General features: G+C 35.9%; 1 protein-coding gene across 3 annotated transcripts in view; it reads right to left on the bottom strand.

Moving 5' to 3' along the window:
- The window catches only part of Septin4 (septin 4), a 90,909-nt gene that overhangs the window by 35,232 nt on the left and 42,540 nt on the right, over positions 1–13,137 (bottom strand). For all 3 annotated transcript variants that reach the window (XM_081770961.1, XM_081770962.1, XM_081770963.1), the window contains exon 2: positions 2,723–2,903. In XM_081770961.1, the coding sequence (XP_081627087.1) occupies positions 2,723–2,903 (181 nt within the window). The remainder of the gene's footprint in view (positions 1–2,722; positions 2,904–13,137) is intronic.

The following is a 13,137-nucleotide window of genomic DNA, read 5'->3' as shown; positions in this document are numbered from 1 at the left end:
CTGCCAAGTTAGGAATACTTTTAATATTCTTATTAATATTCTACCGTATTTAATATTCTTATAAATAACTGACTTTTTGGGACTGAGACTCGGGCCTGATATACGCTATAAGTTAAAATGGTGCTTAATTAAAAGCAGTGATGATTTGAGGATTTTTACCGGAAGAAACTTTCAATACACGGATGGTAAAATAGTACTTCGTTCGAATATACAGATAACCCATGTTGAGCACGGTCCGAGATATGCCCCGGGGGAATTCCTAAAATCATCACTGATTAAAGAATCTAATTATTTACATGTAACTTTTTTTTTAAGTTTGCCAATAATGTAGTTACACAAACATTAATAAAAACATAACCAACTGGCGTGATAGCCTTTTGTAGGACTGAACCGCTCCAATGCCATCTGTTAGAGACCAGTTGAACTACGTCCCGCCTAGCGACTAATACGTGGCCTGCTCGTTGCGTCATTCTGTCTCTTAAGAGTCTTCATTCCGGCGAAATTAAAACACCGCTAATTTTACAGTAATTATGTGATATCTTCAAATAGATAAAAGATAATCGAAATGTGGAACAAGAGCGCCCTAGACAATATTATTTTACATGAGAAACCGTTATCACGACTAACTTATCTGCTTTCGATTTCGAGCCATTTTGAAAATTGGCATTTATTTTCGCGTTTCTAAACGGCTGAAAACGGAAAGCTACGCAAAATAATATTATCTAGGGTGCTCTTGTTCCATATTTCAATTATCTTTTATCTATTTGAAGATATCACATAATTACTGTAACATTAGCGGTATTTTAATTTCGGCGGGATGAAGACTCTTAACAAGCGTGTCAGGAGCTTTCTAGACCAAGTGCCCGTCACGTCTTTTATATAAGTGACTCCCAAGTTTGACTCTCGATACTGGATGGAAGCCGAGAACTGGGAAGCACCGGCCGGGAATCGAACCCAGGGCCAAACGTCAATGAGTCCAACGGTCTAATTATTAGACTGAGATGTGCCACACAAACACAAACATTAATGCTCAAGTCTAAAGTATGGTTGCGGCCCTTGTCCTACAAATGAAGAGCAAGGCAAGCTATTTATTATTATTTATCTATTTGTTATTTTGTGCCGATGACTTTGTTTCAAGGCTAAGAGAGACAGTTATAACGAACAAAACTAGGAATGAAGAAAGTAGGAGGAAACAAGATAACCCTAAGGAAATCCACCCACACGGTGTTTGTTCACCACAAAGGCCACTTGAAAACAAGTTTTTTCTTTATAATCTCAACTGAGATTTCATATCTTGAGATGCAGAAGAAGATCCCAGTCACCCACACCATTGAGTAATGTTATTAATAGTTATTTTGCATCATAACACATTGAATGTAATAATAATAATAATAATAATAATAATAATAATAATAATAATAATAATAATAATCGAAAATGATGCAAAATGGTGGATCTAACGTCATTGGAAGCAAGTTCATATTCATTATCATCACTGTCCATTTTGAAATTAATTAAATTAACACAATTCAGTTGTAAGTTGCGACTAAATCGTAACAATATTTTACTACAGAAATACAGAATCATTAACGCTCAAATCTAAATATTAAATCGTCTAATACTTTTTAAATAATAAAAAAAATTGCAGCCTCGCAAGCGGCATCTATCGGTGTCAGGCAAGAAGACAGAGGTACCTAATAGCGTCACTGTTTACTATTAGGAAATAGTGTGAAACACTAACTAGTGATATATTTTCCGTTTATTATTCATTGTGCCCCTTGTTTTTCTACAACCAGCATTGTAAATCGCTTAAGCAAGGTTGTATAATCTTTCAGGATAGCATTACGCACAGATTGTCACATTGTCCTAGGATGTGGTTGATGTAAGTAACTGTGAATAATAGTTATGAGTTAGTATTGCCCAAGATACGAGACTGAATTTTCGTGGCGAAATACATGTTGAGACAGAGCTCTTCTAATTAAAACAGATATGCTTTTTGAGACGAGATAGTAATTTCACGACCCCTTTTCGAGTCGAGATAGCCCCAAATCTCGTCTCCTCAGTAACACTACTGATAGTAATATATAATGGTTAGTAACTGTGAACATGATGGTATATGAATTTATCACTTCCTCCAAAAAGTACGCATCAACTTCATCATCATTCGTTAAAAAACATTCAGTTGTTTAACATTTCTATAAAGTTTTAAAGGTGTTTAAAACAAAATGTGTGATCGGTAATAATAGACATCGTCAAAAAAAGGTCAATATTCTTATCGAGAAGACTTTAAATACAAGATTAAGAGTCTTCATCCCGGCGAAATTAAAACACCACTAATTTTACATTAATTATGTGATATCTTCAAATAGATAAAAGATAATCGAAATGTGGAACAAGAGCGCCCTAGACAATATCATTTTAGATGAGAAACCGTTATCACGACTCACTTATCTGCTTTCGATTTCGAGCCATTTTGAAATCGGCATTTATTTTCGCGTTTCTAAACAGCTGAAAACATAAAGCCACTAGGTGACTTGTGATAACGGTACCTCACCCAAAATAATATTGTCTAGGGCGCTCTTGTTCCATATTTCAATTATCTTTTATATATTTGACGATACCACATAATTACTGTAAAATTTGCGGTATTTTAATTTTGCCGGGATGAAGACTCTTAAGTTTAAACGACCAATTATGACATTGGCATTTTTTTTTAACTTACCGCTGACATCGGGAATGCGTCGGTCCCTATAAAGGTCGCTGAGAAACAAACTGTTGACTAGCGTTGACTTCCCAAGGCCCGACTCTCCTACGACCATCAGAGTAAAATCGAAGCCCCTTTTCACAGACTTTCGATGGACCTGCTCCGGGAGGGTGGCAAATCCAATGTAGTCTCGATCTCCCTGCAAGAAGAACAGAATTATTAAATTAAAATTAATCATTTGTATTCTGACCAGTTGCTTATGGATTACGTGCTTTGAGAGAGAGACAAGAACTGAATGTTCTAATGCAAAATTCAATCGTGCTTGTCCCACTTAGTGTGGCTGTCCGGAATGAATATAGACAACCGTCGTATTCTATAGATTTGCGTAATGATTATCACAGTTGGCGAAAGAGTCGCACTCAGAATATTCGGGAATTAGTAATAAGGAAGGCACGGATTTCTATTACATCCTATATTTAATGTCATGCCCTCTGTTTACATGTCTAATTAAAGCTAAACATATTTCTGACACTTGTGAATACGTAATTTTTTTTTTTTTAAATTTTATTCGTTAACGTTATTTTACATTTAGGTCATATTTGAATCCCACGTTATATAAAAACATATTTTTGGTCATATTTTCGGCATATTAAATTCATTACTCAGAAATACATTTGGGATCTTTTCTCTTGATGCGGTCAGCAGTGTGCTGTGATAGATGTGTCAGGACAGAATAACTTTGTGAGCTTCTTAATAAATTGCTATTCTTAGGAATTTTTGTTAAATATTTAGTTATTTGTAGGTTATCCTGTCATATTTTACGCAGTTCATATTTTGCTATTGTCAGCGCATAAATGAAGGTATATTGTATTTTTAAAGTTTTTTGGGCCATAGGAAATCGGACCCCAAGTGGTAATTGAGTTATAACGGGCCCTGTGCAGAGTCGTTTTTAAAGTTGTATTAAGAGCTTGATTAACGTGTAATGTTATCTCCCGTATTTAAAAATACGTTCGTGAAGTTAACGACAGTTTATATCGAAAAAGACCAGCCACGACTTCTCCGCAAGGTTGTCCAAACACAATTGGAAAAAAGAATGTAAAGAGAATAGATCTCTTTTACCTAGATTTCTGACAATGTACTTATGATTATTATTAGTAGTAGTAGCAGTATATCGTCGCTGCGCCTCGAAGAACGGCTATGTGACATTTTTGTCGAAAATGAGTTATGCCGTGCAAATAAAACTGAAAACTGTCAGGCAGCGTTCCTTATAATGTGATAAGTGAATATTCAATAGCTTCGCCACAACAATGAGAAAATAATAGATTGAAATTAAAGGGTTCAGGTTCTCATCACGTACGTATTGATACAAATCCTCTGTGTGTTTATAAAGGCGCAAAATGTAAAACTACATGTGCTACGCGAACACATAAATAGTAATATAATATTGTTGAAACAAGTAACAACAATGTTCAGTGCATAATATACCCAGAACCAATTTTGTTGCTTGTGCTGTGCTGTTAGACTTGCTACTGACATAACAACAGGCCTGATCAGAGAGTATTTCAGAATCAGGTTCATCCTAATGCTAGGTAGCGTGATGATCGTATAGGTCAGCATTTCTCAAAGTGTGTTCCGCGGAACCAAAGGGTTCCGCAAAGAGTTCCTAGGGGTTCCATATAAACCGACCTCAAGGAAGAAAATAAAAAATTCACAAGTCGCGATCTCATCTAAAAGTTGGTTTGAATTTTGGGTCCTTTGGAATTTGTTTTTGGAATTTTTTCCGGAATATTTTTTAAAAAATATACGTTTTCTCGACACTTCTTTCGAACCGTAACGAAAACGTTTTGAAATTCGAAAAATAAATCTAAAAATATTTTGGGAGGGCTTTCCCTCCTTTTTTCCAGTAGGAAATTTCAACTTTTTTGAGTTTTTTCGATGTGCATACCAATACTAAGGAAGCGAATATAAAAACGGAAGTCTCTATCCCGTCTAGAAGTGGGTTAGAATTTAGATGAGTCACTTAGTATTATCGTCAAAAGAATAAATTGTCGAATAATTTAATACTATTTTTGTGGGTTCCGCCATTTTATTTTTGACGTGAAAGGGTTCCATGATTGAAAAAGTTTGAAAAACACTGGTATAGAGTCACCAAAAAACAAAACTCTTTTTCTCGATTTTCCCGAAAACTACGCATGATTATTTAGAATCCCACATATCAGTTAGTTCTGTTCAATAAGCTTTATTAATTGTAGACTTTTCTTTTTAGTTAAATGCTAGTAATACATTGTAAAGTTCAATTCAAACTAAAACATGTGTTTACTATGTTCTTGGGACTATCTACCTTCTATATAAATAAAAATGAAACTGACTATCTTTGTGACTTAATAACTCTTAGAACCACTCGACCGATCTCCATCAAATTTGCCACATAGATGAGGTTCAGGTCTGGGATAGCTTTTTATAATTTCACATTGATGGTGCATCTTAACCCCTTCAGTGCGTAATTTTCAGATGCGAACCGCTGTAAAAAGTGTATTTTTTTTTTTTTTTTTTTTTTAGAACTTTGGAATTTGTTACCTTTTAATAACTTTTGAACCTCTCAAGCAATCACAATGAAATTTTCGGCATTATGATCTTTGTTGCTTCTAATTAGCTACTATAGCTTGTCATTGTCGTATTTATGATTATCATCATCATCATCATATGGTTAGGTTACACAAAATTTGGGAATGCCTCAACAGATCAAGCCCAATTTTTCTGTGTGGTCTCTTGGGGTTTCTAGGTGAGCGCAAACTCGCTAAATATTGTCGGGAATAACATTACTCATACTATGGGCAAGTAGGCTATATTCGCCATATGCAATACAAAATAGACAAAGCAAAATGAAAGCGTATATAGGCCCTATACACCATCCGCACAGCAGGTGCGTTTTGAAGACACGAGTTAACTTGCCACCCACACTGAAGGGGTTAAGAGAAGGGTAAGGGGAGATATTTAAAAATTATCTAAAACGATCAATATTACTGTCGAATCCAGTTTTTGTGGTTGCTGAGAGGAACAGTTACACTTCCGATGTCCCGCTATCGGTGTCGAATCCGTAGTTTTCGGGGTCAGTGAGGTGAACAGTGACACTTCCGATGCCGTTTAAATCCAAATTCAGCCCTTTATGTCCAAATTGAAATGTATTTTCCCCGTGTGAAGAACGGGTTTTCTGCTAGTACACTGTAAAATTCAAACTAAAACATGCATTTACTGCACTCCTGGGATAATATATATAAATGTTAATTCAGCATTTCTTCTTCCGTCACAGCATAAATCAAGGGTTGCTTTATCATTACTTAATTTCAATAAATAACTTGTTGCAATATCTACTGGGTCAAATAGGGGTAAACTTCTCGTGCTCCATTTCGCAGCACGAAAAATGAGAATAAATTGCAATGCATCTGAACAGCTGGTAGTTCGGTGACTGATCATAGAGTGACATGGAGTAGGCCCACACGAAATGGCTGCGAGTCACGAATGCAATGGAAACATTTCTACAATGAAATGTTTTTGAATTGGGCGTTGCCACGAAATTTGCCAGCTCTTATCTCGTTGTCTCTCTCTCTCTCTCTTTTTCAACAACTACACACCACATACAACCTTTGTGATGTAGCAATGACGGATTACGTGATACACGGATGGATGCCAAAGTATCGTATTTGGTGTGTAATTTTGTGTGTTGAAATACATAAATGGGTGGCGCGAGTACAAACCGTTTCACACGCATGAATCGTTTCAACGCCATCCCGTGACACATGAAACCAAAGTACATCGTTAACAAACACCTCTCATTTCGTTATTGAGAACAGGAAGCTCGAATTATAAAACAGCTGATTCTTTTCCACAAATGCCAACACTATATACTACTACGCACAGGCCAATCCAAGGACATACGAAGAAATTTTATATGTCACGCTGTACCACACTCGATCTTGGCTCACAAGGCCAGAGCAAGGTGCTTGAACTAATAAATTTGTAACTATTTACCTATTTGACTGATACTAATGGAAACCAATCTGAAGGTATTTAGCTCTGACGGATGAGATTGAATATGTGTAATTTATTACGAGGACAACAAAATATTTTGATTTTATCCATCTTTAACTGTGCTAGTAAAATCTACTGACGCTAATATGCTGGTGGGGTCCAGCAGACCTCAATGAATAAAAAAAACAGAATTACTTATTTCAGTCGAAGAACGAGAGTTTTATATAATCATACATTACGAAAAAAAAATATATATGTTAACGTCCTGGTGGAGTTCAACATATCTCAAACATCTTGATTTTTGAAACAAGTGAATCCTATACTCCTGCCAATTGTAATGTTAAATAAAGGACTGAACGTAAGAAAGGTATTAGAAGAGCTAGTGTCTGTTTTTAGCACTAAACAATACAATAAATTAAATTATTAATATAATCCATATTCATCCCATATAACTTTGAAGGTGTCATATTCTGTTAATATTAAAATTTATGTTTTATAACAGGGACGCAAAAAAGCAACACAATTTTACTCGCTCAAGAAAAAGCTACTAGCCCGCGGTATGATATCAAATACTCGCCCGCACCGATGAACCACTCGCCCTAGGCGAGTGGGCGAGCAGTTATTTGCATCCCTGTTTTAAAAAGTAAATCAATCACTATAGGCTAATACTTCTCGAAATGTACGAAAAGCGACCGACTTTACAATGAATATTAGTTTGTCTCTTTAAAAAGTTTGCAGAAGTTTAAATAAATTTCCTTATTTCTCGTATCTAAAGAAGCTATTTTAAATACTGGACTAAACATACATTAATATGTAGTTTTAATTATTTGGTCAAAAGAAACAAGTTAACCAGAGTAGATTGAGGTTATAACATACAATATGTAACTCGTTTGCACAATTTGTTAAAATGTACACTTTTTGAAAAAATGAAACATGTAACTTGATAACATTAGAGTTGGAATGGTTTAGTGGGCAAGGCGCCTACCTACCAACAGATAGTCGGTTTCGAACCTTGATGGGATAATTTGAACCAAATTTACCCCTGGTTCAAATATAGCCCTGAGGTTCACCCAACCTCTTTGTCTCTGCCAACCTCAGGTCTGGAGAAGTCTGGTGACAAAGACGGCCACGCACCATATCACTTCCTCTTAACACCGAGAATATGGAAGGGTAAGGCCCTCCTTCACAATGCCCGTGAGTTTTTGACCTGCTTTGTTTGAAGAATGCACCTATATCTTCTAATTTAATAGGAGTAACGTTCTTCATCGTTTATCTGTTCTTAACTACAATTACTGAAATCATAAAGTAAGTTAATTTTAAATCTGTTCTGAACTGAAACTACTCATTTAAAAATAGACATTAAATATATTGCACAGTCACATCATGATTAATTTTTCTTAGTTCATAAATATAAGTCTGTTTAGCAATGAAGTAATGCTAAAACATATGTTTTTAGACTACTTTCAGCACTTTTATTGGTTGGTTTGTTAGTATTTTAAAGATCAACATACATTTTTTTAATGTAAAGTGCTGACATCATGGTAGTTCTAACCAATTCTCTGGTTTAATCTGATGCTCTTCGCTTTTCCATGATATTGGAATAAGTTATTCCCGAATAGCTGCTCCTACGCTATTCCGATCTGAAGATTTTATCCGTTTCAAAAAACTCAGTACCTTTTCTTATACTAGCCGTTGCAGTAAAAGAACAAGAAATTATTAAATGTCTTTCACCCTACAGAATTATGTGGATAAATATCATGTTGAAATTCACAAAATTAAGTTTCAGAATATGCTGGCAACATGCTCTTTCAATACATATAACGGTATAAAGTTACTGGAAAGAGAATAAAACGTACTGAATCCCTACTAAAAATGGTGTACCCTTTAAAACATTTGCGGTACACTAAATGATCAGATACTGCATTTGCTTCCCCCCTCCTTTTTTTTCGTGTATGCGCCTATGACTGCACTCGTCCAAGAACAATCATTCCACGATCTTACATGTAACTTAACAACAAACGAATTTTGACTGGAAGAAATTTCAGTAGTTTTTTTTTTTTAATCAATATCCGAGAAAAGATCGAGACTAGTTTTGGTCTCGTCTCGATTCACTAGTGTCTTTCTCGATTTCGGTGTCGTATCCAGCAAGTCTTGATATTCTGACTCTCGGTCTCGGTATCATCCCTGTTAACAAGATTTCATTGTTTCTATGCCAAACTGCATTCCTATTGTCCTGCGAGGCAAAGGTGGACACACCAGATATCTATTACATTGGTTGTGATAATGTTGTGGCCGATCAGTGTATATAGACGTAGGCTATAAGAATTATATAGAGATTCTCTAGTCTGTGATGCACAATTCACTTAATATTTTTCTCTCTTATTTTGAACTACGACGAGGACCACTTGTAGTCCGCGGACCATTGACTAATGTTTCTTTAGAGAATCACGAGCTTCTAGAATTGAGTGCATACTTGTATTGGGGGATTTATAACTTTGCATTGGTTGTTTTGATTTGCAATATTTGTAGTGTTTTATAAGAATTTAGATTTCTGTAGATTTGTACGAATTTAATATACATGTGAAAAAAAGAAAAGAAAATAGTAACAGAATTTGTAATATTCTGTTTTGGTTGGCTACATTGAAGGATAAGAGAATAATCCGAGGAGGTGAGACAGTCAGAAAGGTGTATAGCCAGAAGTAGGATGCTCGTGCGATTGCAGTAAATAGTGTAATTAATTAGAACAAAATATACTCACTAACCATATTCTGGGCTATATTAATTTGATATCTATAAACATAGCAACCCACCCATTCATGCAAACTTTGCCGTAGTGCGCAATCGGGAGAGACAAGGAGGTTTGTGAAGACATTATCATATCCTCTCAGTGGCATATTTAGGATTTTATTTCGGGGGACTATGCACAACTCAAGGAAGCAGGGAAGGAGCAATTGCCCACCCGAGTTTGAGACTTAAATATATTTTAATGCAGACCTGCACATAAAGTGAAGTTTTAATGGCAAGATTTGCAGACTGGTGAATTTTATGTGATACGATACACACAAAAATTCAGCAGCGAATTTAACCTTTCATTCTATTCATAGAAGAGAAAGGAAATACCATCTTGGCCTACTAATTTTCCGGGCTACTTATTCCCTCCTCTTCATTTTCTTTAATTCAAACATTTGCCTTTCTTTATAACTAAATGATGTAACTATTCCTTTGCTATAATAACTAAGGTCTCATTATGTTGATATGCGTGCAAGTTGGTGTGAAACGCTTCCGCTTATCAGCTCCTTTTAGTTCTGGTGTTCCTGACGATGGCCGACTTGAATCACAACTTTAAAGTATGATGGGAGAAACGAAAGAAAGTAACAACTAAGAAAAAGAAACAGAAGAGTGGAATGGACGAATGAAAGAAAATAACTCAGTTCTTACATGGAATGGAATTTGACAAATACAATATTATTTCTGAACAAAGAGCATAAGAAAATGGAAAGTCAATGGAATTCTTAGAAATGTTAAGAAGGATTATAATTGTCGTATATGGAATGCGAAAAACTAACAAATATATTTCAGGGGGGCTTGAACCCGATGGCCCCCTAAGTACGCCTCTGCTTCTCGATAGAACCGAAGGCATGGGACAATGCATATTTTGACCAGCTCCCTAGCAAGCTACACGAGACGTAGATATTCAGTTGAACGTGAGATTAGAGCCATGTGAGCTTCCATCAGGAAACGAACCCGGATCTTCCGAGCTGAAAGCGTGTGCATTAACACATTGACTGCCATGTGTATGCTATTTCATACACAAGGCGTCTTGCTTCTGCGCCGCGTGTATGCTATTCCATACACAAGGAATATCTTAATTCTAGGCCTTGTGTATAAAAATGTATACACAGTTCAAGCAAAACTATATGATCGTTAAACAGTTATGGCGTACAGCTAAGACGGGGCAGTAAGAATTTTAAGTTCTTTCATTTCACAACAGAGAAAAAATGTTGAAAACTTTATTTACTATTACGAATTGTTGTATTTACTATTGACAATTGAAAGAGATAGTTTGGTCGCAAAATACAATGTGTTTCAAGTTCGATTTTATAAGTTTACACACTATGTACCCCATCAATCATACATCTAAACTCTTAAAAATCTCTTCAATATATAATCATTTTGGTATATGTTTTTAGTCTTAGGTTTTTTCTAAATAACCTATAAAGATTTATGATTTATTGGCTGAGTACTTTTGAAACTTCAATGATTTTTATTAAAACACTTTCGGCACATAAAAGGATTCTTGGGGCACTTTTCACATTCTGTCTTCACCCACTTAGCAAATTTTTCCCCTGTCGAGTCAGATTTTCCACGTCTTCCATATATTTTGTAGCAATGAACAAAGCGTCCTTGCTTCTTTTTTTCCATTATCCCCTACTTTGTCTACCAAATAATGAGTTGGAGTTTTTCTTCCTTGTTGCACAGGTGAAGAAAGGTCTTGTGCTGGAGGTAGTTGTCCTGATAATAGAATTATACGTTTCCGGAACTCGTTTATATGTAGGTTATCGAGATGGATACACTCAGTATAGAGAATATAGGCATTCACGAGCGACGTTTCCCATATCAATTCTAGAATCACTTTCTTATACCGTTTTGTAGTCTTTCGTAGAGATATGTCATACGCAGCTAACTGATCACTTACATCAATAAAGGACTTGCCATTATTGTAATCAACAATTGCAGTAGGCTTTCTAATTTCTAATCCACGTTTTTCCGTCACAGTTACTTCTTCAGCAGAATGAGCTGTAGATAACACTAATACATCTCTACTATCTTTCCACTTCAAAACCATCACACCTTCGTGGGTTTCCTTACCCACAATATCACCCTTCTTCAGTTTCTCTTGAACAACATCGGGTGGCAAATATTTACGGTTAGACCTAATTGTACCGATTAGGTGTGTATTATTCTCAATTGCAAGGTAAGCAAGAGGAACTCTAGAGTAATAATTGTCGGTGTATAGTCGCCGTCCTTCACCAAAAAGATCTTTTACAAAATCGAAAACAATTGTTTCAGGAACTGACAAGTTATTGGACGTATTTATATTTCCAACATACACCGAAATGTTCCACGTATAATCCTTGCTGGCACACACTTTGAAAAGTTTCACACCATATTTATTCTTTTTTGAAGGAATGTACTGCCTAAACGAAAGTCTTCCTCGCCATGGTATCATCGTTTCGTCAACACAATTTTTTTCTCTGCTGGTGTATATATCTCCTGGAATCGTGAACTTAGTTTTTCAATGATGTCCCTAATTTTGTGTAACCTATCATTTGGAACAGCACGTGAATTGTCTGCGAAGTGCCACAGTCGTAGGAGTAATTCGAATCTGTTTCTACTCATCACTCGTCGAGGAAGAGGAAAATCGTACAAAGCACTAGTGCTCCAGTAGTCGGACAATTTTGAAACTTGTACCAAGCCCATCCACCCTAACAGACCAAGGATTTTTTTAAATTTCTAATTTGGGGTGGTAGGCTCCCAATTGTGAAGTCTAGTATGCAGGCTCACATCACTCTACAACATAACTTGGGTTGCATAAAGGTTTGTTTGATCGACCATCACTTGTATTATGTTATCATTTATGAGGAACTGAAAAAAAATCTTGAAGTTCACCTAATGATAACGTTGCCGCCAAATCTGGATCTATTCCCGCTCTTTCATTGAATTGAATATTGGGTTGCTTACCCCTTGGAATATCCCAGAATAACTTATTGAAATCACGGCGAGTGTTCTGAGAAGTATCCGCTTGCTGGACTGTAGCTTCTTCCTCATTATTATCACTGTCTTGGCGATCACTACAAGGCGATTGACTCGAAGATGATGTGATTTCTAGTCTCTAGTTGTAGGAAGTTGAACAGTCATCACAATCCTCGCTTGGAAGATACTCAGGGTCCTGATCAGAATCTCGTAATTTAGATCCTCACCACTCACATCACTCAATTCTTCATCGTCGTGAAGATAAAAGTCTAATCTGGTCCTCATCCATTTCTCACAGGAAATATAGAACAATAATATTCACGACTCACAACAAAATTGCAGCATGCACATAGCATTCAGTTGTTTTTATCACTGTTGCATAGCCATGTCATAAATAGTTTTCATTGTTGGAAAATAATAAATCTTTCTATAATAGCCTAATTGTCAGAGTTGGATTATTTAAAACTTTTTTTTGTGACAAAGCACAGGGATTTGGTGCAAACAACATTTATTTCACCACAATTTGAAATTAATTTGATACTTACAAACAAAACAGGCAAAATATGCTAAAAATAATACAAACTTTTGCGTGTATGAAATCGAATACACGTGGCGCACAACGTAAAATTTCAACCCTGCGCCGCGTGTAT

The sequence above is a fragment of the Thermobia domestica genome, chromosome 9 (assembly GCF_964235325.1).
Source record: "Thermobia domestica chromosome 9, izTheDome1.hap1.1, whole genome shotgun sequence".
Lineage (NCBI taxonomy): Eukaryota > Metazoa > Arthropoda > Insecta > Zygentoma > Lepismatidae > Thermobia > Thermobia domestica.
Note: the sequence above shows the minus strand (reverse complement) of the source record. Positions and strands in the feature narration are given on the sequence as shown.